This window comes from Enhydra lutris, unplaced genomic scaffold, assembly GCF_002288905.1.
Source record: "Enhydra lutris kenyoni isolate GAN:26980312 unplaced genomic scaffold, ASM228890v2 scaffoldscaffold12, whole genome shotgun sequence".
NCBI lineage: Eukaryota > Metazoa > Chordata > Mammalia > Carnivora > Mustelidae > Enhydra > Enhydra lutris.
In genome coordinates this window covers 22,833,147-22,860,934 of record NW_019154096.1, presented here as the reverse complement: position 1 = coordinate 22,860,934, position 27,788 = coordinate 22,833,147, and the positions used below count along the sequence as shown (strand labels likewise).

Below are 27,788 nucleotides of genomic sequence, written 5' to 3'. Positions count from 1 at the left end.
CTGTAGGGTAAATTGTAATTCAATTGGCCACCTGTGTGTGACCTAGCATGACTATGCAACTTTCTCTGTGTATTACAATCTCATTGGCCAGGCTCAACCACATGGCCTTTGCTCTATAAAAGCTAGTCTGTGAGGCTGGGGGTGGTCTCCCTCTCCGTAAGAGACGGCTCGGCCGGTCGGTTTGATTCTCGGTGCTGGAGCGAAATAAAGCTTTGCTTGACCCTCGCTTTGTATCAGTCTCGCTCCTTTGGTCACGGACCCCATCACCAGCAATCGCACTATTGGGAAAAATACAAATGTAGTGATCCAAAGGGGCATGTGCACCCCCAAAGTTTATAGCAGCAATGTCCACAATAAACAAACTGCGGAAAGAGCCCAGATATCCATCGACTGTTGAAGGTAAAAAAGATGTGGTATATATATACAATGGAATATCATGCAGCCATCAAAAAATGAAATCTTACCATTTGCAATGACGTGGATGGAACTAGAGGGTATTATGCTAAGCAAAATAAGTCAATCAGAGAAAGACAATAATACGATCTCACTTATATGTGGAATTCAAGAAACAAAACAGAGGGTCATAGGGGAAGAGAGGAAAAAGATAAAACAAGACAAAATCAGAGAGGGAGACCAACCATAAGAGAAAGGAAAAAAACTGAGGGTTCCTGCGGGGAAGGAGGCTGAGAAGATAGAGTAACTGGGTGACAGGCATTAAGGAGGGCACGAGATGTTATCAGCACTGGGTGTTATATAAGACTAATGAATCACTGACTTCTACCTCTGAAACTAATAATACACTATATATTATTTAATTGAATTAAAAAAATAAAAATAAAGGATGTTACACTGCCCTGGAAGAAGCCCTCCACCCTTTCCCATGTGATAGGCAGATGACAAAAACCTGATTGGGTGACAGGTGCTTGGAAGGTTAAACAGATTAAAACAGAGCCAACAGGCCCCTAAAATCCCTAGACTTAGAAACTCTAGATGCAACCCTCTTAGGTCCCCTCCCTCTTCAGGAGCTCTGTATTATTGCTCAATAAACTTTGCTTTGTTGCCCACCACTCTCCATCTGGTCTACCTCTTCATTCTTCATGTGGTGTGATCAAGATTCACGGGAACCAAAGGAAAAGAAATCTTGCAGCATGTCCCCTCTGACATTTCAAGTACTTCATTAAAAACATAACCTATGCTAGTTTGGCTATCCTAAAAAATGATATGATTATGTTCTTAAGTATACATTCAGTATAAATATCAATATGAAATTCCAGTATTTTAAAACAAATTCAATTTAGGGACTTAAATATTAGGGGATCTCCTATCTTTAAATGCAGGTGTATTGGAGTCATTGCTTGACTTGGGTTGTTGGCTGTTTCTGTATACGGAGTAAAACATTAACTTCCTGAATTTTTGCAACAAGTAGAAGTAGTGCAGGCTACCAGCAATTTTGAGAGCAAGAAAAATGAAGCTCCCTGTTTTTGTAGTAGATGCATTTACAGCAAAAGCGTTTGGTGGGAATCCTGCTGCTGTTTGCCTCCTAGAAAATGTAAGTACTTGGTTTTGAGGTGCAGTACCTGAAATTCTAGATTCATATTGAGCCAAATATTTCCTACAAAAAAAAAAAAAATCAGACCCACATGTTTGTCTTTGGTTCGTGTTCTTTGTCAAATGATATCAGCAACGTTCACGTCTGAGAGTTGATTTTGACCAAACTGATGAGAGTGCTTGCGCACAGACGCTCAAAGTCTGGAAAAAGAAAGATTTATGTAAGGAAGAACTAAAGCCAATTAAAAAAACAAAAACAAAAACAGAGGACTCTTTGTTAGCCATCAGGTTTTCACCTAGTGAGCACCAAATGTGAAGGCGAATGAAATTAGGTGAGTTTTATGTGACTTGACATAGCTGATATTATATTTAACATAAAAATTTTAGCTGAGTATCTTTAACCTTACCTATTTCAGACAATTAGAAATTCTTTTCAGGACCAAGCAAAAAACATTTTGCAAGGAATTAAGTTATTAAGTAGAAGGAAGTACTTAAGCTCTAATACAGGGAGAATTCTGTTTCCTGAAAGTCTCATTTTAAAAATGGCTTTTGAGGGGCATCTGAGTGGCTCAGTTGGTTAAATGTCTGACTCTTGATCTCAGCTCAGGTCTTGATCTTAGGGTCATGAGTTCAAGCCCCGGTGGGGCTCCATGAAAAAAAAAAAGGCTTTTGATTAGGATAAGTATTAACAGAATAGTTAAATATTCATTGACCTTCAGTGCTTTGTGTTTCTACCTGGCTATTAGGAAACAAGCTAAGGAGCCCTTCCACTCACAGAAGTTAGTTCAAGAGTAGATTATCTGAGAATTATTCCAGAAACACAGTAAGCAATTGATGATTTTAAGTAAGTTTACTAATTTGGGCAAAGTATGTGTTGGGGACTTCAAGTGGAGTGAATGTCAACCTGCACATGAAAATCACCCAAGGTGGGGCGCCTGGGTGGCTCAGTGAGTTAAGGCTTCTGTCTTCAGCTCAAGTCATGGTCCCTGGGCATCCGCTCTCTGCCCAGCAGGGAGCCTGCTTCCCCCTCTTTCTCTCTCTGCCTGCCTCTCTGCCTAATTGTGATCTCTATCTGTCAAGTAAATAAATAGAATCTTTAAAAAGAAAAAGAAAATCACCCAAGGAGGGGCGCCTGGGTGGCTCATTTGTTAAGCCTCTGTCTTTGGCTCAGGTCACAACCCCAGGGTCCTGGAATTGAACCCCGCATTGGGCTCCCTGCTCGGTGGGAAGCCTGCCTCTCCCTCTCCCACTCCCCCTGCTTGTGTTCCCTCTCTTGCAGTGTCTCTCTCTGTCAAATAAATAAATAAAATCTTAAAAAAAAAAAGAAAAAAAGAAAAAGAAAATCACCCAAGGAGCTTTCAAATTCCTACGCCAGAATCTCTGGAGGTGGGACCCAGGCAGCACTGTTTTTTAAGGTTCCCCGTGATTGTAGTGTGCTCTCAAGATGATGAATGCATGGGGTTTTACTGAGATGGGTGAGTATTGTTGGTTGAGTCCTTGTACACTTATTTTGTCCCTCCAGTGGAGCAGCAAAATGGTGATGAAGAGTCCTCATCTCACCTTAAGAATACATTCATTATGCAACTTTGCAGCTGGCATTTTCCTGCCCTAAAATGCGGAAAGTAATAAAGTTAATAGGCTTTATCAAGTAACACAAGAGCTTGGGAGGATTAGTGAGAGAATGATTAACAAGCAGATTTTAAATCGTGAACGTTCTTTAGAAACAAGCTGGCAAACAACTTCATGTCAAGGAATTGTGGAAGTGACTGAAATTGCTTGTCAAGAGTCTTAGTATCTTTGTTGCATGTCTCCATGTAGTATTCTTGAAGAGTTCTGAAAATAGCTTCAAGGGATTTACATACTCAGTTTTCACCAGATGACAAGAATTAGCATCATTCTTCAACTTATTCCTCTTACTTCCAGTACACTCACTGCACACCAGAGCCTTTTTCTCTCTCTCTTCAAATATATTTTATATGTTATTTATGTATTTGGAAAAGCTAGGATGCAAAAATTTAATCAAAGAACTTAGCATAGTTCAAAGTAATCTGCCTCAGTAAGAATGGAAGAAAGAAAAAGAAAATAAGGAAGTCCATGATTCAGGGCTGCTCTCTAAAAAGTATTCCAATTCACTTCCGGGCTTTGGATCTATGATACCAGGTTAATTTGGTGGCCTGTCAGGGACAACTGAATAGATAATCAAAAGAATAATTTGCTAGTTTTAGATTCTGTGGATGTGAGAATCCTGTTCTCCTGGAGGCTAATTTGGCACTTTCCCTAATTCATAATCAATAAAAATTCTAGTGGAAGCATAAACTCGTGGTTTATGCCCTCAGATTCTTTGACCCATGGCTGGACACACCTAGAGAGAACACAAGTAAACTCAGGAAAATATCAGAGACAATTAAGTGCTAAACCTTATAATGGTGCCCACAGTTCAGCAGGCATTAGCCTATCATTACTGTACTCTACAAATATTTATCGACATCTACCACAAACCACACTTTGGGGTAGGGATAGGAAGTACAAAGATTAGTAAGTTGGCCTGCCCCTGAGGTGTTCAAAGTCTAGTGAGAGAAAAAGACATGTAAATCCAATCATTATCAAATAGTTAACCACAGAGGCTAAAAGATCTAATGGACATCTAGGTTCTTTCCATAGTTTGGTTATTGTGGACATTGCTGCTATAAACATTTGGGTGCACATGTCCCTAGATGTCTATCAACAGATGAGTGGATAAAGAAGATGTAGGGTATATATACAACGGAAAACTATGCAGCCATCAAAAGAAATGAAATCTTGCCATTTGAAACGACGTGGATGGAACTAGAGGGTATTATGCTAAGCGAAATAAGTCAATCAGAGAAAGACAAATATCATATGATCTCTCTGATATGAAGAATTTGGGAGGTAGGACAGGGGAGTTGTGGGGGGGTAGGGAAGGAAACAATGAAACAAGATGGGATCGGGAGGGAGACAAATGGTAAGAGACTCTTAATCTCACAAAACAAACAGGGTGGCTGGGGGTTGGGGGGTAGGAATAGGGTGGCTGGGTTATGGACATTGGGGAGGGTATGGTGAGAGCTGTGAAATGTGTAAGCTTGATGATTTACAGACCTGTACCCCTGGGGCAAATAATTCATTATATGTTAATAAATAAAATAAATACATTAATTAAAAAATAAATTTAAAAAAAGATCTAATGGAACCAGGTACAATAGGGACTTAGAGAACAGAACAGTGTTGGATTTTACAAAGGAGAAACTACTTCAGATTTTAAGTTAAGGGCTTCAAAGAAGTATTCTTTTTTTTGTTTTGTTTTGTTTCAAATTATTTAAAAATTTGACTGAGTTGAGGCTAATCACCAACAAACAAACCCCAAAACAAAAACAACAACAAAAAAACTTGATGGGCAGACTAAAGACAAGGCAATTGCACTTTGAACTGTTTGAATACTTGCAAAAAAGACCTTCCTACTTCTTCTTCTCCGTCTTCTTTGATAAAAAGACTTCCGGAAGGAAAGGAAAGGAAAAAATTCTGGGTGGCAATATTCCAAGAGCTTCTAGAATATTCTAAAGTTTGTTTTGTTTTCTTTTCTAGACAAGTCCATTTTAAAAATTTTCACATGAGTAACTTATAACACTGTACATTAGCTGAAAATAAAAACAGATTAAGAGCTAAATGGAACATGGAACAGATATTTGAAAAAAATATTTAAAACCTTATAAAATTGATGGTGTCCTCAAGTGCCTGACAATCAATTTGACAATAAAGATCATGTCAAGGCACAGAAAGTGTATAGAAACAATGTTTTTAAAAAGATTTTTTAGGGGTGCCTGGGTGGCTCAGTCTTTAAGCATCTGACCTTTGGCTCAGGTCATGGTCCTGGGATCCTGGGATGGAGCCCCGCATCGGGCTCCCTGCTCGGCGGGAAGCCTACTTTCCCTCTCCCAGTCCCCTTGCTTGTGTTCCCTCTCTTGCTGTCTCTCTCTCTGTCAAATAAATAAATAAAATCTTAAAAAAAAAAAAAGATTTTTTTAGGGGAGGAGGGGCAGTGGGGGAGAGAGAGAATCTTAAGCAGGCTCCATGCCCAGCACAGAGCCCAATGCAGGGCTCGATCTCACAATCCTGAGATCATGACCTGAGCTGAAATCAAGAGATGGACGCTTAACCGACTGAGCCAACTGGGTGCTCCTAGGAACAACATTTAAAAGAAAAACATTTTATTTTTTATTTGAGAGAGAGAGAGAGAAAGCAGGAGCGAGAGGGAGAGAAGATCTGAAGCAAATACCGCACTGAGCACAGAGCCTGATGTGGGGCTCTGTCCCACAACTGTGACATCATGATCTGAGCGGATATCAAGAGCTGGATGCTGAACCAACTGAGTCACAAGGCATCCCCAGAAACAATATTTTAAAGAATGAAATAGATGTATTACTTTGACAGCTGTGTAGAAACTGCAGGAACTCATGACTAACTACTTGAATAGGTCAGAGGGCTGGGGTAGTGCTAAGGGGTGATAGGTTGTTTATAATTCTGTCAATCAGCTTTATTTTTTTATTTTTATTTTTTTAAAGATTTTATTTATTTATCTGAGAGAGAGAGAGAGAGAGAGAGAGTGCACAAGCAGGAGGAGGGGCAGAGGGAGAAGCAGGTTCCCTGGTGAGCAGGGAGCCTGATGTGGGGCTCAATCCTGGGACTCTGGGATCATGACCTGAGCCGAAGGCAAACACCCAACGACTGAGCCACCCAGGTACCCCAACCAGCTTCAATCAGTGAAAATAACATAACAATGGGGTAGAGAGCCCATATTTTATTCTTCATATTCTTTTTTCTTTTTTTTAAGATTATTTACTTGACAGACAGAGATCACAAGTAGGCAGAGAGGCAGGCAGAGAGAAAGGAGGAACCAGGCTCCCAGGAGCAGAGAGCCTGATGTGGGGCTCGATCCAAGGACCCGGCGATCATGACCTGAGCTGAAGGCAGAGGCTTTAATCCCCTGAGCCACCCAGGTGCCCCTATTCTTCATATTCTAACAAAGCCTCAGGTTGTTTTGTTTTGCTGTTCTTGCTGTTGTGGTATGTGTTTATGTATATGTAGGTGTATGTTTAGGGTGGGGTTTCTCAACTGCGGCAGTGTTGATACTCAGGACTGGGTAGTTCTTTGCTGTGTGAGGCTGTCATGGGCAATGTTGGTAACCTTGGGCTCTGTCCACTAGATGGCAGCAGTCTTCCCTTCTCCCCCTGTTATGAAAATTAAAAACCTCCCCCCATTTGAGAACCACTGTGTCAAAGGATCTTTCCTAAAGATTGTATGTATGTATGTATGTATGTATGTATGTATGTATTTAGCATGAGCAAGGCAAGGGGCAGAGGGAGAGAGAGAATCTTCAAGCAGACTCAGTACTGGGCGTGAAACCTGATGCGTGGCTTGATCCCAGGACCTGAGATCATGACCTGACCGGAAACCAAGGGTTGGACGCTTAACCAACTGAGCCACTCAGGCACCCCTCAGGGGATCCTTTCCAAACACCAGTTTATTCTTGGGTTTTCCTGTTACAATTATCCATAAAAACAACTTTGCCGTGTGCCTAGTGTATGCATTTATTCCAATTCAGCTGGCATTTACTGACCATGTACCATGTGCTGGACACTACACCAGGATCAAATATAATATTCACATCTATGCATTTTTATTCTTTGAAACACTAACCCAATCATTTCCAGAGATAGCAAGGAGGACTGGCTTTGCAGTTTTAGAGGAATGCCTAGTTTTATTTTCTAAACTACTTGCTGTTCCAGTTTTCCTGGTTAAATTTAGAGGGTAACAAGAGACTTTTTCAAAAAAAAAAAAAAAAAAAGCTTCTTTGCAGCTTGGTGTGTTATGTATTTAAGGAAAAATGAGTATATAGAAGTACTGTGTTTAGTTTGTGCTTTAACTCATTTGGGAAAGCTTATGATGCAGTGACCATTTCCAAACTTGGTGCCCTTCCTCAGAGGATCATTGGCTCTGTGTGCCTACACTGAGTCAGAGGCTTCTGTGGTTTCTAGGGGGTTCCAAAGTCATATCTCATTTTTATCCCCAGAAAAGGCACGGTGAAGAGTGTAGAGATTTTTCCAGAGCATTGAAATGTTTTCTCTTGTCTAGTATTTGAGGGAAAAGAGCAATGCAAGGGAGGAGGAGATTCTGATGTAGGAATTTCTGCTTCACTGGCTTCTAGAACATAACCCTCAGCTTTGGGAGTATTAACTTCAGGTAAGTTCAGCCAGATACTGTGCTAAATTGATTTTTATATGTTATCTCATTTTACCCTTACATCTACTCTAAGAGAAGGTCTTTTTTTTTTTTTTTTTTTTTTTAAGACTAAGCTCCACACCCAGCGTGGAGCCCAATGTAGAGCTTGAACTCATGACCCTGAGATTAAGAGTCAGGTGCTCAACCGACTAAGCCACTCAGGAACCCCTAAGATTAGGTCTTACTATTATCATCACCCCCATTTTACAGATGAGAAGACAGAGGCAGAGGAGGGTTAAGTAATTACCCAAGTGGCTGACTTCAGGATCCTACCACAGGTCTGCGTGACTGCAGATCCCAAGCTTTTAACCCATCATGCTTACTGCCAGACTAGCTGTCCTCCCCTTTTAATCTCCCATGGCACCCCTTATTTCCCAGTTGGTAGCATGCGTTGCTCTTGTTGTAATTCATTCAATGCCTGTCTTCCGCACTAGACTGCACATTCTTTGACATCTTAACCTATTCTAACTTATTCCATGACACATGGCTTAGCACATGAGAGGCACTAAATAGCTATCTTTTGAGCGAAAGTAAATCTGTTAATTGAATTATAGCAAGATCTCTTTCTAAGAGTTCTAGCTGGTTAACAACTACTGATCTTTTATTTCATTGGTGAGTTGGGCTGGGCAGGATGTGCAAAGAGAGTATGAGCTTTGGGTTCTATGATGGGGCTGGAGATACGAGACACACAGAAGAATCATCAGGAACAACTGGAGACAGCCTACGGTTTGAGTGCTGCATTGTACAGATGTCACTTCAAAATAGGAAATCCAAGTGCTTCAGAAGGAATCTTCCCTTTCTTCCTGGATCATTTAGAACTTTCCATACTAAGTGCTTTTCCTCTGCTGGGATCTACCTACAGAAGAGGGACAAATGAACAAGGACAGATAACAGAACAGTCATGTTTAGGCTGTCATATTTCCAAGCTGCCACAAGATGGGAGTATTTTAAAACTTTGCTCTGATTTTCTGATCATTAATGTTTGTGGGCCATATGGTGATGAAACCTCAGTGTCCCTAGGCAGCACACTGGAACTCAGAAAAACAAACATGGCTCTGTCTTTGCTGTCGGAAATTTGATTCATGAGCTTGCCAAAGGGAAATGGATATTAAAGCAAGATGAAAAAATTGTTGGAATAAAAATTCAGTTTTTTTGCATGAATGCAGTCTCCTGTTTCTCCAGCTCCCAAAGTTGAAGCAACTTTAGTCTTCTGATGACTCACTATTATCTTGACCTTTGGTTCCAGTGTAGAAATTTGGCTGCCTGTCATGCATATCGAGGATGGCTACCATCAAACTTTCTGCAGCATCTCTGTCCTTTAGGCAAATAGCAAGTGAATTTTAGGTGTCCTGGGGCAGAAAATACAGTTACAGAAATTCAAACTGTAATTGGTACAATACGCCAAGGTAGAGAAGACAGAAGAGCTGATGGTCAGCGAAGTGTGTATTCTGGCCGATGTGCCAAAAAGCCCATTTGCAAAGAAATCCATTAACAACAGACAGTGAGCTTGGCTACAATGTGGGATGCTTTAATGCTTTTTGAGACTCTTGTCCTAAAGGTGGAGGGAAGCAAAAGACAAGAAAAGGAAGGACGAGGATAGGGAGTGTGGCCAGATCAGAGGAAGGCCTGGCAGGCACTGCGGGTTCTCACAACCACGGCAGCAAATCCAGAAAGACCAACACAAGCTTTTGTTTATCACCCCTTCCATCCCCACCGAGGCCTGTGATTGCACACTCAGCAGTAGGGACTTAGTTGGCTTCCAGTTTCTCTCATGGGTCATTAGCCCAGGCACGTGGACCAGTTTCCACACAGAAAATTCAATGAGCCAGGAGGAGTGCTTCTGAACATCATTGCCTTGTTGGCTGGGATGCCCAGCAGACCCAGCCCATCTACTCAGCTGGGACGACTCACTCCCCAGGCCCCAGGCGTGACAGGTGTTCATGCCACTTCATTCCCACCATCCTGGTTCTCCTTACCTCAGATCACAGAACCTTAGAGTGTCAAAGATTTAACAGAAGGAGATCAGAAGAGAGGTCAAGTGACTTGCCCAAGAAGCATCCCCAACACAAAACTCTTTGTCCATATTTTCCTGTCCAACTCACCCAAATATGCTCTTTTTCTAAGTCCACATCTAAAGTCCTAGTGTGTGTGTGTGTGTGTGTGTGTGTGTGTGTGTGTGTGTTTTAAGATTTTATTTATTTATTTGACAGAGAGAGACAGCGTGAGAGGAAACACAAGCAGGGGAACTAAGGGAGGGAAAGCGGGATTCCCGACGAGCAGGGAGCCCAATGCAGGGCTCTCAATGCGGGGCTCAATCCCAGGGCCCTGAGATCATGACCTGAGCCAAAGGCAGACACTTAACAACTGAGCCACTCAGGTGCCCCTAAAGTCCTAGAGTATTTATTGTCAAAAATCTATGTGTCTCAATTACACACTCTCTGGTGTTGCTCCCTGTTGCTTTCTGATTCCCTACAAGATGCTAAGCCCCTTGAAAATGGGGTTGTATTGTATCCAAGAGGGCTGCTCAAACTTTAACCACCTAGAAATCTAGTTTAAAAAAAAAAAAAAAAGGAAATTCTAATTTAGAAGGTGGAGGGGGGGAGCTGAAACTCTGTATTTCTAACACATTCCCTCAGTAGTGGTGCTGGCCTAGCACAGCTCTTGTTAATTGACTGATTGCAGCTTTCCTTTAGAAACGCTGTGGGAACCCGTCTCATCTGATAGACATTGGTTTTCTGGTCTGCAGTGTGCTAAAGGGATAATAATAGTTTGTCTTTGTTATGAGGAGGCAGAGTGGTGTGGCTGCTTAAAGCATGGGTTTTGAGCTACTCGAAATAAAAGCCAACATTTTCCAAGTACTTGCTGTGTGTTGGGCACTGTGATGAGCACTTTATTCGCATTATTAGATTTAATCTTTTGAAAGAAAAATGTTAAGTAAAACAGAAATCATTGTGTTTGAATTGCAGACAATACATATCAATTTCTTAAGTCATTTCTCTCTCTCTAGAACCCCACATCATCTATAGATTTTGAAGACAGTGCCCCTTTAAGAAAAGCTTAGTAAGTCTGCTAGGATCTTTATATCAGCTGATAGTTTAAAAAATGATTGATTTGTCACAATAACCACCGTTTTGTGCCTTATATGAGTATGTGGAACGTGTTTCAAAACAATTTGAATCAACTAAAAGATAATGGGTGCTTAACTTGCATAAGTCAGTTAAGTGAATTTTGAATTTATCAGTATAAAGTTATAAATCTTATTTCTGGGTTTTGGGGGCTCAAGAATAGTAAATTTGGCCAAAGCAAAAATACATTTGTCTTGAGACTTCTTCAGAATTCAAAATCTAACTAGCGAGTATTTATTGATTAAAAATTTGATTTTCATTCTCTAAAGGAAAACTCATGTTTCTGACCCCCCCTTTTTTTTTTTGAGTTAATACATGTGTGTGCATGTATATATACGTATTTGTGTATCTTCACAGGAACTTTTCCACCTAAGTACTGTTGTCCTTGTTTTAAAGGTGTGGAACTGAGACTCCATGAGATTAAATGACTTGCCCGCTTTTGCACTGCTACTAGGACCTGACCCAGGATATAAATTCACATTATTTTCTTAACCATTTATTTTGAAAAATTTAGAACTTAAAGAAAAGTTTTGAGAATGGTACAATGAACATCCATATACCTTTCCTCTAGATTCACTGGCTGTTACCATTTACAAAGCCCATATTCTTAACCATTCTTCCGTTTATTCAGCATATTGTGACTTTATGATTTATACAACCTCTCTGTGTTTGATTTCTTTATATGCATGTGGACAAAAATATTTATTTTGAGAGTTTTATTTTTTTTAAAGATTTTATTTATTTATTTGACAGAGAGAGATCACAAGTAGACAGAGAGGCAGGCAGAGAGAGAGACAGAGAGAGAGAGAGGGAAGCAGGCTCCCAGCTGAGCAGAGAGCCCGATGCGGGACTCGATCCCAGGACCCTGAGATCATGACCCGAGCCGAAGGCAGCGGCTTAACCCACTGAGCCACCCAGGCGCCCTATTTTGAGAGTTTTAAAGATGAAGATGAAGTGGGGCGCCTGGCTGGCTCAGTTGGTAGAACATATTACTCTTGATCTCAGGGTCGTGAGTTCAAGCCCCATTTTGAGCATAGAGCTTACACATACAAAACAAGTAAAAATGAAGATGTAGTGAATAATATATTCTTCCAGCAAATGTTTATTGAGCTCCTACCATTCTGGGATGAGTATAAGGTATAAGTAAAAAACAAGATAGTACATTGTATGCCCTCATAAACTCAGATGTTGGGGGACAGACAGTGAAGGGACACAGTGGGTAAATTCAGGTGGTTTAAGCATTGCGAGGAGACAAAGCCTTTAGACAGAGCACTCCGGAAGGCTTTCTGGAGGAGGTGAACTCTAGCCTGAGGCCTGACTCATAAAAGGGAGTGAACCCTGTATTGATGGGAGCAGAATGGGCCAGCCTACCCAGAGTGGATACTGAAGATCTTTTTATTCAACAAGAAAGGGAGATTGTGGTGTTTCCTTTGTGGAGATTGTTTAGAAGAGAACATAATCTCTCAGGTAGACTAGATAAAAGACAGGGCTGGCCAGTAGGTTTTTGAGTCTTTCCTAGCTTTGACATCTACAGCTCTTCATAGAGTGCTACAAGCATAGATTTCCGAGAAACAATCTTTATAAAAGTGTCTTGACTTCCTTGGCAATTATTTTCTTTTAGGCAAGTAACTTTTAACATTCATAAACTGTGTTATTAACTAATGGCAGTTGCTGTCCAAGGAAGTCTCATTTGTGTTTCTGGAGTCTCAATAAATTTTTGTTTCCAATTTAGAAATTGGATGAAGACATGCATCAAAAAATTGCAAGAGAAATGAACCTCTCTGAAACTGCTTTTATCCGAAAACTGCACCCCACTGACAACTTTACACAAAGTAAATATGCCTTTTTTTTTTCCTTAAGCCATTCTTGCACGGTACCAGAAGCTGCTTTTCCAGTGGGGGAATGGTATTGCAGAGAGATGCCCATTAACTATTTGCATGCAGACAGGAAAGAAGGTGGGGAGATTCTGATTTGGTTTCCAGCTCATCCGGGGGAGTAGGTGTGGGGTAATTTGAATGTTTCAGCTCTAGATCTGGCACCGGGGAGCCTTAGGATGCTGGCCTAGACTTTACTCCTCCTTCACAATGTGTTTCAGCTATTAATCATGCTAGGGAAATAGTTAGAAAAGAATAAGAAAAATGAAATCTTGTGACCCACTTGTATGAGAATGATCTTGCCTCTCTTTGGCTTTTCCTCCTTCAAAGGTTCCTGCTTCGGATTAAGGTGGTTTACGCCAGCGAGAGAGGTTCCCCTATGCGGCCACGCCACCCTGGCTTCTGCAGCTGTGCTGTTCAACAAAATAAGTAACATGATTTTCTTTTATGAACCAATCACTGAGCAAATAGCAAGTATTTTTTTTTTTAATTCTCACTCTTTGTGATGAATCAAAGTCACTGGTGTCAAGACATTACAGAGTCCTATTCATGCCATTCAGGACGCTGAAACAGATACAGCTTCCCGAAACTCTGGCCTTTCTGATTATGTGCCAGGCCTATTGGAGAGCTCTGGTCGTTGTTCCCTAGAACGCCATTTCGTTTTGAACAGGAGCTGTCTGATCTCTGACCAGCACAGGAGGGGAGCTTGCAAGACACAATAGGTGTCTCACGTGATGTGGTATCAGAGAACCATAAGGCACATTTTGCTCCAAGTATGTCCCCACCCACACTGAGATTCATTTCACAAGAGCTGCTGCTTCTTCTTTTGCTCTTTCTTCTTCTTCTGCTTCTGCTTCTTCTTTTAAAGTAAACTCTATGCTCAACATGGGGTTTGAACACGCGACCCCTAGAGTCACATGCTCTGTGAGCTGAACCAGCCAAATGCCCCTCACAGGATCTTCTTGACTCTGATGTTTAAAGATCCATGAACTGCAGCTAGATACACTTCCCTTGTGAAGAGACGATGCTGTACCTCAGTCCTACCAGTTTTCATCTTTGTTACATTTAGTGTAATAAAGATCAGGGCTCTGTGGGAATGAGGCAGAGAAGAGATGCATAGAAATGCCCTAGAATTGGGGATGGAAACAGCCATGAATGGGTGTAGACAACAAACAGAGGCTTAATGAGGAAATAAACAGGATGATATGACAGAGGGTAACAGTGGGGAGAGCAGCGTTGGAAAAGGAGGTTCTCTGGGCAGTTACATAGATGGGGAGGGTAGGGGGAGGTGTTATAGGGCAAGTTCCCCTGGGAAGCACACTGCATGCTGGGAGAAGTGCAGGCAGTATTCTTGGGGTCAATATTGGCAGGGGAGTAAGGGAAAGCAGAATAGAACAGAGGGACATGTTGAACTGCAAAGTGGTAGCAACAAAGAAAGGCCTAGGCCAAATCCACAGGGAGAGGTGAAGCTGTGAAGATCCCTCAAGTACTATAGTTCCAAATAGAAACAAAGGTGTAGGCCTTTATACCCTCCATTGACCTACATCCAATGCCCACAAAAGCAGCCTGACTTTGGGTAGTGTAGCTCTGCTCACCCAAGGGTGATTCACAGAGTGGGATTCAGCTGAGCTGTCAGTCCTCAATACCCCTGGCAGCTGGGGCAGGGCTGTGTGAAGGCGGAGACAATCACGTCTTCAGGCTGCATCTGAGAGCAGGTGCCTCCTTCAATGCATGCGTCGTCTGTCTTTCCTTGCCTCACCTAGTCCTGGCCTTCAGAGGGGAAGGTTGAGATGCAGGACAGCAGCATCCACTAGAGATGGGGATCTTCAGGCTGAAGAATATCAAGCCATGTGTGCAAAGAATTCGAGTGGAAGGAGGACTATTGGGGCAGAGGCAGCAGCAAATGCAAGGGTGTAGTTGGTAAACCTGGAGTGGCTGGAGTTTCGCAGGGGGGGACTGGCAGGAGGTAACACGAGGCCATGCTACCATGTAGCCCATTATATGTCTTAACAAGATAATTTTCGTTTCTGTGGATAAGGGACAAAAATGAGAGCAGGAAAATACCCTGAAATATTGCTTAGGAACTCAGTCTTGAAAAAGATTTTACTGGGGCACCTGGGTGGCTCAGTGGGTTAAAGCCTCTGCCTTTGGCTCAGGTCATGATCCCAGGGTCCTAGGATCGAGCTCCACATTGGGCTCCCTGCTCAGTGGGGAGCCTACTTCCCCCTCTCTCTCTGCCTGCCTCTCTGTCTACTTGTGATCTGTCTGTCAAATAAAGAAAACAAATCTTGAAAAAGATTTTACTGAAGTTGGATTGCGTGCCTTTTGAAAACCCCACAGTGTTTGGTTTGAGGCAGAGATTTGGAGTAATAGCCTTCAGATCGACGCCCCCATGGAATGTCTTAAGTTCCGATAAGATAAACTAAGAAAAAAATGCTTTGCAAATCATGATGTCTTCCACCAATTATAATGAGAAAAATTAAACTTTGGGTTTTAAAGTATACATTTTATAGTCAGTCAAAGTTAACCAACAATGCCAAATTTCCTTACCTTTTAGATATGGTTACGTTTTACAGAAATATGAAGGAAGAGAAAAGAATTAGGTCACAGATCTTTGTTTTCACTAAAAATGTCACCCACACTGAGGTAGATAAGTGGGCCAAGTTGTATCAGTAACATGAAGGGCTAGTATATCAGCATTTGTGGTCCAATCTTTAAATAAAAAATTTATGTGTAGCTTGGTTTATTAAGGGAAAACTTGATTTGTTTCTAGTAGCCTGTCATTCATAATTTCTATGTTCAGTTTATCATCCCCTTGGCATATTTTAGACTAGTATTATTTGTAACAATCTAATATTGTAGATGGGTACTTAAAAATCTGCTTTAGAAAACACTATTACATCCCTATGAAGTAGGTTTAATTATTACCCCATTTTATTGATGAGGAAATTGAGGCTTAAGGAGGTTAAATAATTTTCTCAAGGACACAGTTAGCATAAAGGAACTAGCATTTGAAGCCTTGCAAGTCCAATCAGATACATTCTGGGTTCTCAAGTGAGAATCTGGTGGGTGCTCTCTCTACGCTGGACCCCAGTAACCCAAACCTGAACCTCTCCTTACAGGAAAAGGCAGCACTACCAGGGAATCTAAGACAATGCAATTGTGATTGAAACAGATGTGCAAATCTAGGACAAAGTTTATTTCCCTATTTCTTGTTTTCCTTTTAGAGAGTTTTCTAATTGACAAAGTAAGACTCTTTTTTTTTTTTTTTGGTCCAGAAAACGTGAATAACGTTCTAACCTTTGTCACTCTGAGTGGGGAACTGAAGGCCAGAAGAGCAGAGGACAGTATTATCTTGGATCTACCTCTTTATCCTGCCCACCCCCAGGTCAGCTCTTTCTAACTACTGCCATGGGCCGTGTTGACCGACAGCTCGTGTACCTTACAATCAATGGTCTTGTCTTTTTTCCCCATCTAGGACTTCCATGAAGTGGAGGACTTGATAAAGGTTGGTGAAAAGAATTAAACCTAAGCTCTTGTGATTTGGTCATTTGTTGTTTGAACACAAAGATTCAGTACCATTTGGGGCACCTGGGTGGCTCGGTCAGTTAAGTGTCTACCTTCGGCTCAGGTCATGATCCCGGAGTCCTGGAATCGAGTCCCGCATCGGGCTCCCTGCTCTGTGGGGGAGCCTGCTTCTCCTTCTGCCTCTCTCTCTCTCTCTCTCTCTCTCTCTGTCTTTCATGAATAAATAAATAAAATCTTTAAAAAAGTGTTCAGTACCATATGACCCCCAAAATAGGCCTTCTATTGGTATAAGCAGTCCAACCTAAGCTTGGATGAAAAGTGCACGGTACATTTGAAGAGTGAATTTTAATGTTGAATCTGTTTGGTGAGAAGCTTGAGCAGTTATCCCTGGCTTTTCATTGCCAGCATTACCCTTCATGAAGGAAGGGGAGGGGAGAGACTGCTGTGCAGTGGGCTAAGCACAAAGGAAATGGAAACTGCTGGGCAGGGCAGCCCCGATTTCTGTGGTGGAGAAGGAGGCTGAGGTGAGGGGCTGTGGTTTGATGAAGGCAGGCAGGAGAGTGTGGGCAACTTGACAGAGAAGGCAAGATTCATAGCCTGGCTTCCTCAAGAGGTCTATGAAGGGGTGGGACTTCATAACTTTCATAATGATCCTGCTAATGAACATTTTTGAGAGCTGCCTTGGACAGTACCAGGTGCTAAGGTCCTCATATGCACTATCTCACTTAACACGGTCTCCAGGTGAGGTTGGCACTACTACAGTCCCATGGAGATTCCAGGGGACTTGAGCAGCCCTGCATGACCCCGTTCTTAGTCTGTAGAGAAGGAAGGGCCCGGTTAGGGCCAGGGCAAGGGCTGCAGTGAGAAAACCAGTTCTCACTAAATAGCCTGTTGTGGGTACCACTGGGGTGTTTCTCAGTGAATGTTCAACTACAGCATTTATGATCTCTTTAGGGTCTTGCATTATCTATGTCTTCCAAGAGTAGAAGCAAGCATTACAGATTCTGATTTTACACTCAGTCCCATCTATGGCCTGGGGTTTGAAAGACAAGCCAAATTCATAAATGAACTGCTTTAAGCATGTTGACAAGAAAATGGAAAATATACACAGTATAGATGTTCATGGTAGAAAGAACTTAACGTGGTGTCTCTAAGCCTCAGGGTCAGCATTTGTAAAGTGGGGATGCTAAAGGGTTGTTTCTCCTGAGTATTGTTATTTTGTGTTCCTAGAAATTGGCCATAAGATTCTCAGCTGAGAATCGGACTTTCAGATTGACATCAGAACTCATGCAGAGGAGGGCTGAATGACCCCTTGCAGAAGCTAAAAGGCCCCAAGAACAGATGGGATCTGGCCGCAAGAGTTTCCATTTCCAGAGGGAGGGAACTTGTTCATCTGTGGTCACAGGGGCAGACAGCCAAGTCACCACCCAAAGCAGAGGGAGTCTTGGCTTTGGGACCCCGAACATCTCAGTTCCTGAAGAAGGTTCGAGAACCTGAAGTGACCTAATGATAGCCAGACAAGTACTATGTAATTCTCATCTGCTCTGAGTATAGCTAGTGGTGGTGCCAAATGACTTGGAGGGGCTTCCCTGCTCAACAGCCCCCTCAGCTCTCCAAGTCAATAGGCAAACAGACAAACAATGTTCTAGGATGTGAGCATGATTATACGCAGTCTCAGGTAAAGTGTGGATGCAGCAATCTTTAGGAAATGTTGCTACATTACTGATACGCAGCCTACCATCAAAATGAAAACACTGGTTGCCAAGCAGAGCATGTGTAGATGAGTGTGCTCGTCCCCAGTTCCATTCAGACTGCTGGCCCTGAGTCCTTGCCTTGTAGAATCTTCTAGTTACTGCTGCTGGGACTCCACATGTATTATTTCATTTAATCCTTGCAGCAATGCTAAGAGGTGGGCCCGAGGCCCCCATTTCTACAGACAGTAGACACTAGTGATTCAGAGCTTGACTCCAGGGCCCCTCAGATCTGGGTCAAGGCGTGTGGGTATGTGTATGTGTGTGTCCCTGTCCCCGGGCCTCTCTAAGTCTTCTTCCTTACTTGTGAGGAAAATGTCCATTTGAAGGATTAGCATGTTGAGGCCCATAGTAATACTTGTGAACAATGCCCGTCTTTAGTTCTCAGAGGGTGAGCTCACCTCCTTAAAGGTCTTTGGTCTCCAGAAAACTGGCCTTCCCTGGGCAACACCTTGAGTCCTGAAACTGAACTAAAACTCTTGGGATTAGGGATATTGGGTGTGCCTGGCACTCAGAAGATGCTCATGAGAGATTGTTCCTCATACAGAAGATCAATGATTTGACCCTGAGGAGTTTTTGGTCTGTCTCCACAGACTGCCATAGGTGATACACGGGTCCAAGACATCCGCTATTCTCCAGATACCCGAAAACTCCTTGTCCGACTCAGTGATACTTACAAGAGGTAAACAAAGGTTTTTGCTTCGGTAGCACTTTGGGGAGGGCTGAGAACCCAGACTTATAGCGCTGTCTTTGTCTGGCTGTGCTAGGTCCAGTCAAACCATTTGTTTATGCAGAGACTTTTGTTCTCAGAGAGGAAGATAATTCTACTTGCTCTCTCCTCCCGTCCTGCGGAGCCATTTGGGCAAAAGCTGTACCCCCGCTGGCTTTACAGAGTCTGTGTCGTGGTCTGTGAGATAGGTTTGTCCTAATTCATCCCATTTATGAACCAGGTCATTCCTGGAGAACCTGAAGGTGAACACCCAGGATCTGCCGCAAGTGGAAAACACAGGCAAGGTGAAAGGACTCATTCTCACCCTTAAAGGAGAGCCTGGAGAGCAGACCCAAGCATTTGACTTTTACTCCAGATATTTTGCACCGTGGGTTGGTCTGGCTGAGGACCCCGTAACAGGTACTTTTTGACTTGGGTCCTGGGGAGGGTTCAACAGTGGAGGAAGGTAAAAAAATAGCTCTTTAAGTGCCCTTCACAAGACCTTTCAAGTTGTTTGGGTTTTGAGCTGTTTTTTGTTTCCCTTTCTGCCCCTGCCCTATTCCTTCACCGAAGTCTCCCGTGAAAGCTACAGAACAAAGGAGGCAGTGTAGCAGGGTTAACCCTTCACACCCCACGGCCTGGGTTTGCAGCCTGGCTGTCTAGCTGTTGACCTTGGGCCAATCACTTAATTTTTTAAAGTTTCTATTCCCCTTGTTGTGATGAATCACTGAATTCTACTCCTGAAACCAATATTACACTGCATGTTAACTAACTAGAATTTAAATAAAAACTAAAAAAAAAAAAGTTTCTATTCCTTCTTCTATAAAGTATGAGTAATACTTCATAGGGTTATGTAAAAACAATGCATGGTAAATGCTTAGCCCAGTACTTGGCACATGATAAATGCCCAATAACTATTAGCTATTTTATTTTTTTTATTTATTTTTTTTTTAAGATTTTATTTATTTATTTGACAGAGATCACAAGTAGGCAGAGATGCAGACAGAGAGAGAGAAGGGGAAGCAGGCTCCCTGCTGAGCAGAGAGCCCAATGCGGGGCTCGATCCCAGGACCCTGGGATCATGACCCAAGCCGAAGGCAGAGGCTTTAACCCACTGAGCCACCCAGGCGCCCCGCTATTAGCTATTTTAATAATGATGACAGAACTTGTTCCCTGAACCAACACTTCCAGATATGCCATTTGCACAATTCAGGGGCCAATGTCCTCTATAGTCACAAAGCCCTTTGTTTTTTCCAATGTCCAGCCTGCGTGATCATTGAAACATAAATAAGATTTATTTTTCTGAAGGATAAATTCCTGGGTTGTCAGTGGGAAACACAGAAAGGACTAGCTTTCCCAGACCTGCCTGCAAAGTGGGTGGGATGGGTTTGGGAACATGGTTATTCAAGATCTACCCGCCAGAAGCAGAGGGATGAAATCAAAGATGGGCAAGAAGGGGAAGCTTCCTCCTTTCATCCTCTTAGAAAAGAGTGGGCTGAGCAGAAAAAAGGGGGGGATGCTTGATGGAGGAGGTTGGCGGATGTGACAATGGCCAGGGCAAAATGAGGCTGGGAGAAACCTTTGAAGCTCCTGCTCTGAACAGAAGACAGAGGCTGGGATGGTTTCAGGACTTTGACCTAGTTCACTCTCTGAGAAACAAAACACATGAAATTCAAAGCTCAGAAAAGCACTTTTCTTAAAGACTCAGGAAAATACCCAATGACATCTAAATAGTACACCTTGACCCTTCCCCAAAGAAAAGAAGTTTCTAGTGGATTTACACATGCACAGCTGCTTCACAAAGATTTTAACTGGTACAGAGAGCAAGTGTTTTCCCCTGTAATAATGCTTTTCTAAAGTGGGAAGGTCTTTGGGCTGTTATGATCAATAATCTCAGCTTGCTTGAAACTGAGGGATTTCTCAGCATATAGGACCTTTGGTGCTGAAACCAGGATAGTCTTGGGTGAACTGGGATGATTGGTCAGCCTAAGTGGACCTCCCTTGATCTTTAGTAAGTTTTCCTGAATAAAACCCATCCTCGTCTCTCCCAAAGACTCTTCTGTCAGTTATTACTTTGAATTTTATTTCTTCATTTTAATATCTATTCACTGATTTAAACAAGGGCACAGTCGAATAAAAAAAAAGAACACCTCACTAAAAGAAAGTATTTTTGGTACTAAAAGCCTAAAAATGTTGGCTTGGTGGAAAATTTAACCTATTGTCAGAGTTCCCAGTATTCCTTGCATATTCATCCTAGGAGGAAGGAGGTAATCCCCTTGAAAGATTAGAGAAAGATTTAGGTGAAGCCCTTGGTCGTCCTACCACGGGCTGACAATGAGCTGATAGGACAAGAATTAAAACCTCCATTTAACTAATTCAAAAGATATATGCACCACTGTGTACCTCCAAGATGTGGAGGTACCTCCAAGATGTGGAGGCAACATCTTGTGGAGGCAACCCAAATGTCCATCGGCAGATAAATGGATAAAGAAGATGTGATGTGTGTATATACACATAGCCACAGAAACACTAGAATATTATGCAGCCATAAAAAAAGAATGAGATTTTTGCGATTTGCTACAACATGGATGGACCTAGAGGTATTATGCTAGGTGAAATGTCAGACTGAGGAAGACAAATACCATATGATTTCACTCATGTGTGGGATCTAAAAAGCAAAACAAACGAATAAACAAAAACCAGAATCAGACCTATAAATACAGAAAACAAACTGATTATTCCAAGAGGGAAGGGGGTTTAGGGGATGGGTGGGATAGGTGAAGGGGAGTGGGAAGTGTACTTACAGGCTTCCAGTTATGGAATGAATAAGCCACAGGAATTAAAGGCACAGCACAGGGAATATAGTCAATGGTATTGTAATAGCATTGTATGGTGATGAAGGGTAGCTATACTTGCGGTGAGCAAAGCATAACATAGTTTAATCACTCTGTTGTACACTTGAAACTAATGTAACATTGTGTGTCAACTAGACTCAAATGAAAACATTAGGAAAAAAGACCCTGCAGTTTAATTCGGCCTTCAGAAAGTGTAAAACATAGCAGATACACTATTTGGAGAAACTTCTCTATAAATTCTGTGTTTTCCTTTCTATGTCCATTCATAATCCCACACTCTACTGTGGCCATGGCCAACATCATGACCAAGTCATCTAAGGTTTAGTCAGACTGGATAGTTGGTTGTAACTGCTTATAAATTTACCACAATGTCACCCCTGTTTTTGTATCATAACTTTTCACTTCTTTTAAGGGTCGGCACATGCTGTTCTCAGCAGCTACTGGTCTGAGCAACTGGGGAAGAAAGACATGCACGGTAGGGCAGGTTTTTGTTTTTTGTTGTTTTTTTTTTTTTCATTTTAAAAAATATTTGCTAACTTTAGCTAGCATTCCTTCTCATATGTATTATTGATTTGAAGATGTAATAAAATGTCCTATATCACCCATATGAAAACAAAAGATTTACATTCCTTCACTCTGAATCCTCTACTCGGAACATCTTCCACCCCTGTCCCTCCCAACCCACAGACACACTTCTAATACAGTAAGTGCCCAAGAAATGTTTGTTGAATGAAATTAACTAGCTGTATAACTTTGGCCCAGTGAGGTTGCTTAGACCGTGACAAATTGAGATGGGATGATCACCAAAGTTCCTTATTGCCATTGCTAGTCACGGGATTGAATCAAACAAATTGCTTTTGAACCAAGTCCCCTAATGACCTGGGGGAGGGGAGAGAGGAAATAGATTGCAGCCAGTGGAGGCCCAATAGTCAAAGTAGGAATCTGACCCTCCAGGAAGGAGGTCTTACGCAGTGGGAGGGTTAGGCCTCTGTGACTCTCATTTGGGGATACCAGGTTGGCCGGTCTTTCTTTGGTGAGCCTAGTTACTCTCCTACACACCGGGAAGGCAGAGGCTGTGCCTCTTGTTTGCCTGACTTGTGTGGCTGCTTGATTAAAGCACAGGGGTGAACAAGCTCCCTTTGTCCTTCAGACCTGGAAAGATGGGGCTCTCTGTGGAGGCCCAAGATCACCTCTCTTTATCTTTTTAGATTTCTATTCCATGCCTCTCCTAGACAGAAGTGGGGAGGAAGCTATAGGCGGGATGTGTCTGGGACATTACAGGAAGTGACAGAGGAGATGACTCAGGAAGAGAAGATGTGGAACTGTGTGTTTTGTGGCTCAAATTGCATTTACGGTCCCTCAGTCCTCAGGAAAACAGGCCAGGCTGGACAGTGCTATGGACAGAGGAAGGAATACATTCTTTCCACTGAGCTGGGAGGGTTCTGGAGCTTATAAGAAGAGGTCTTTAACTAGGTCTTTAACTATGCCCTGTGAATTAGAAAGGGTGAAAATGAACAATATTAATTTATGACTTGTTTTATGTTTCCTTTAGCCTTTCAGTGTTCCCGCCGAGGAGGAGAACTGGAGATTTCACTGCGTCCTGATGGACGGGTTGACATTAGGGGAGGCACTGCTGTTGTTTTAGAGGGCACTTTGACAGCCTAGAAATGGTTGTGGTTCGATGTTGTGATTTTTGAATAACTAAGTATTTTCTGCATAAAAAGAAATTTAGGGGCGCCTGGATGGCTCACTCGTTAAGCCTTGAGTGTCTGTTTTTGGCGTGGGTCACGATCCCAGAGTTCTAGGTTGGAGCAGGGCACAGGGCTCCCTGCTCAGTGGGAAGCCTGCTTCTCCCTCTCCCACTCCCCCTGCTTGTGTTCCCTCTCTGGCTGTCTGTCTCTCTCTCTGGCAAATAAATAAAATCTTAAAAAAATAAAATAAAAAGAAATGTAAGCGGTTGCCTTTACCAAATTTGCACAGCTGTTCAGTTTACCCACAGGTTAGAAATAGAAAAACTAAGACATATTAATGGAAGTTTCATCATGCTTCCTGACTATTACTTAATGGAGTTTTGGCTCTGTCTGTGAGTGTATTTGACATAGAAGTAACCAGTAACAAAGAATAATGTTGTCACCTTTGATTGTGACTACCAATCACAGAATGAAGAGCACGTTTATGAGGAGTAAGATCAAACCATTTAAGCTTAGGTGTGAATATCTGATAGACTATTTTGTAGCCATTAAAAAGACCCAATAACTATGTGGAAATATTGAAAAAATATCTCATGACATAATACTAAGAAAGGGAATTGGACTACAAAATGTTAGCAAAGTTATGTCTATGGAAAATATGAATGTATATGGACAAAGATGGGGCATGGAGATAGAAAGGTGACAGCTGTATATATGTGTGTCTATGTGTGGGGGGGTAAAATTGGGAGTCATTTTAATGCACCTAAAAAATTATTTTCCTTATCAGAAAATACTCATGTTCATTAACTAAAAATCAGGACATACCACAGAATAACCAAAAACCCAGAAATTTCAAAAAAGTGTATGTGTATTAGTGTAATACACATTTTATCAGTGATAAAATTAAACACTAAAAGCAATATAATATCTTTATCTTGATACATAGTTTTGAAGTGATGTCTTAAAAAACATTCTTCTCTTTTTTTTTTTTAAGATTTTATTTATTTATTTGACAGACAGCGATCACAAGTGGGCAGAGAGGCAGGCAGAGAGAGAGAGAGAGGAGGAAGCAGGCTCCCTGCTGAGCAGAGAGCCCGACTTGGGGCTCGATCCCACAACCTGGGATCACAACCCAAGCCGAAGGCAGAGGCCCTAACCCACTGAGCCACCCAGGCGCCCCAAAACATTCTTCTCTTAATCTTAATAAATATTAAGGTTAATAAAATTGGTTCTAACATATTTTCAATTCAGTTAAATGTATAATGTTGAATATCTACAACTGACTTTGGGATGGGGACTTTTTCAAGACATTAACAGGGTTTAAGGTGATCTCATTGATGGCAATTCTCAGCCATCTCAAAAAACTGCAAGCTAATCAGTTAGAAACTCCAGTAGTGTCCCTTTTGTGTCCTTACTGCTGCCACATTTTCTATTTTTATTTATTTTTGCTAAGGCATGTGAAAATGAATTTATTCTAGCAGTAATCTTGTGTTTCTGCTGATTTGCAATGAAGTAAACGATTCACTGGCTTCAGATTTTAGCTTAATGAGTAACCAGTGACCTGGTGCATACCTCACGGCTTCTCCCAACTCATCAGTGGGTCATGACACCATGGGTGAGAATCACTGGAGGGTTTTCATAAAGTACAAGGTTTTCTCCACCTTGAACTGAATTGTTTGAGTGATTTTATATAAATGCATAGTTGTAAGTTTCTGAATTTTATCTCCACAATGTATGGTAAGTTCTTTTTAAGCTTATTTATTTTAAAAATTCAAGTATAATTAATATACAGTGTTATATTAGTTTCAGGTATGCAATATAGTGATTCAACAATTCTATATGCCTAGGGCTCATCATGTTGGAGCATACTCTTAATTTCCTTTTAAGTTCTTAATAGATATTTTTGGGATACAAGTCCCTGAGGTTATTTGGAAATCTTTTTTTTTTTTTTTTTTTTTTTTGGCATGAAAGTTGCTAGTTGAAACATCTGAGTTGACTTTGCATCCTATATTTTTAAAGATTTTTATTTATTTATTTGGTATATAGAAAAGGAGAGCATAAGCAGGGTGGGAAGTGGGGAGGGGCAGAGGGAGAGGGAAAAGCACACTCCCCACTGAGTCGGGAGCCCGACTCAGGGCTCAATCCTAGGACCCTAAGACTCGAACTGAAGGCAGATGCTTAACCAACTAAGACACCCAGGTACCCCTTTGTCTTATATTTTTTAACTCTGTATTCACTTTTGTAAGTGATTTTTAAAGAACTGCCCATTTAGAAATGAGCAGTTGAGTCAGAATAGTCAGGGCAACTGATCATACTTACTGGGTTTACTGCGTCAACCTGGTCAAAGGTTGAGTGGCTGGAGGGGCCATAGTGCTCCAGAAGTAGCCACCAAGGGAGCAGGGGTAGGGATGGGAGAGGCATACCTAAATAGATAAAAAGAAGAAATGAAATGACCTCTGTGGGTAGCAGGAGCAAAGAGCTTCTGGAATTAGCATACTGTGCAGAGTGAGTTATTTGCTGATATGAATACGGCGGGTTTCTTTTGCTTCTGCCCATTTCTTACCTACCTGATCTTACTAAGAGTGGGCATAGGGGAATGTGTAGGGAGATTGTTAGAGATGTGTCCCAGCACTCAAGTATAATGTTACCATTGCTTGAAAAAAGCACTCTCCTCAAAGTCGGCATCCCCTGGCATATTGAGTTAGACTGGGTTATCTTAATGTAGGAAATACCTACAAAATTACAGAGGCTTAATATAACAAACTTTTATTTTCACTCCTATCACTGTCTAGTACAAGTCAGGAGGGGTTCTGTTCCATGGTCCTGCAGGGGCCCCGGCTGATTTTGCCTTCTGCTATTTCAACACGTGGCCTCCTTCGTTGCTGCAGCAGGAGTAAAGAGTGGATGGAAGTCTCACTCTGTTTGCCTCAGAAGTGAAAGGTGTCAATTCTGCTCATAGCTTCTTGGCCGGAACTGGTCATATACCCCCATCTAAGAGCAAGGGAACTGAGAAATGCGGGGGAGCTCATGGATATATGCTGCATATGGTAAATAGGGCTGCCACACCTGGGGGAAATTTTTAGGCTACTCAGACATTTCCCCTAGGGTGGTATTACTTGAGTAAATTCATCACAGTCCAAGGGTTCAGGGGTACAGGCTCAGAAGCCTATTACATAAACGTACCAAGAGCAAATTGATCTTTCAGATGTAGAGTCACATTTAACTAGAGTGTAGAGACTGATGTATAGAACCAGAATACCAATTTTTTATTTAACAGTGAGAAGTATAATCACATAATGGATTAGATCAGAGCATTTTTCTCCATCTGCATATCTGTTTGGGAAGCCAAATTATAATCAAAAAGCGGCTTCATGACTGTGAAGCTGATAAGAGGAAAGTCAGTCAAATGGACTTAAATGGCAGACGTCATCAAGACATAAGTTTCCCCACTTTAACAATGCGTTAGAATCCCATCATAATGCATTTGATTTACTTGAATTTAACTATATATGCTCATGGCATGGCCAAATGTGATTTCAGTTTTAAATACATTTATTTTTGGAACGACCATGGTCCCTAATGCAAGCCAACAACTTTATCTGGCACTCGACAAAACAGTGAAGTGTTCTAGCACTAGAGAAAAACCTGGCAGTATTGGGCTTGTGCACTGGGATATCAGTCTACTATGATTTCTAGGTTATTTACAGGATTTTCAAGGATAATTTGGACAGCACTCAGTTTTTGCTTCATGCACCATGTATGGCAGCTTGCCTCCAAAATGGCTCTCAACAATCCCACCTTCTGCTGCTCAGACCCTTGGGCTGTCCACTCCCACGTTTCCCAGGGTTGGTCTATGTGACCAATACAATATTCAGCAGTGACAGCATGTTACTTTTGAGATTAAGTTATAAAAAAAACTTCAGTTTTTGTTTTGGTAGATGTGTGTGTGTGTCTTTCTCATCACTTGCTCTGTGGGAAGTCAGCTGCCCCTTGTGAACTGCTCTAAGGAGAGTCTGGTCAACAGCACCATGAATGGGCTTGGAAGCGGACCTGCTAGCCCCATCAAGACTCTGATGCCTGAAGTCTGGCTGATACCTTGACTCAGCCTCCTGACACCCTGAACCAGAGGCCCCAGCCTAAGTTGTGCCAAATTCCTGACCTACAGAAACCGAGATAATAAATGTGTGTTTTAAATGACTAGGTTGTGAGGTAATTCGCTTTGAAGCAATAGATAACTAATACACATGCTGTCTATTTATTCATTTTTAATTTTATTCTGAAAATTTCATTTATTTGACAGAGAGAGATCACAAGTAGGCAGAGAGACAGGCAGAGAGAGAGGAGGAAGCAGGCCCCCCGCCGAGCAGAGAGCCCGATTTATTCTGAAAATTTCAAACATATACAGAAGTATAG

General features: G+C 41.9%; 1 protein-coding gene across 1 annotated transcript; it reads left to right on the top strand.

Moving 5' to 3' along the window:
* The first annotated feature begins 1,398 nt into the window (after positions 1-1,398).
* LOC111145328 (phenazine biosynthesis like protein domain containing) lies at positions 1,399-23,430 on the top strand. The gene is made up of 9 exons (XM_022500167.1): positions 1,399-1,549; positions 12,700-12,799; positions 13,172-13,270; positions 16,120-16,229; positions 16,320-16,349; positions 18,714-18,802; positions 19,071-19,249; positions 22,097-22,159; positions 23,237-23,430. The coding sequence occupies exons 1-9, from the start codon at positions 1,466-1,468 to the stop codon at positions 23,347-23,349; spliced, it is 867 nt and encodes a 288-aa protein (XP_022355875.1). The 5' UTR covers positions 1,399-1,465; the 3' UTR covers positions 23,350-23,430.
* Positions 23,431-27,788: the final 4,358 nt, after the last annotated feature.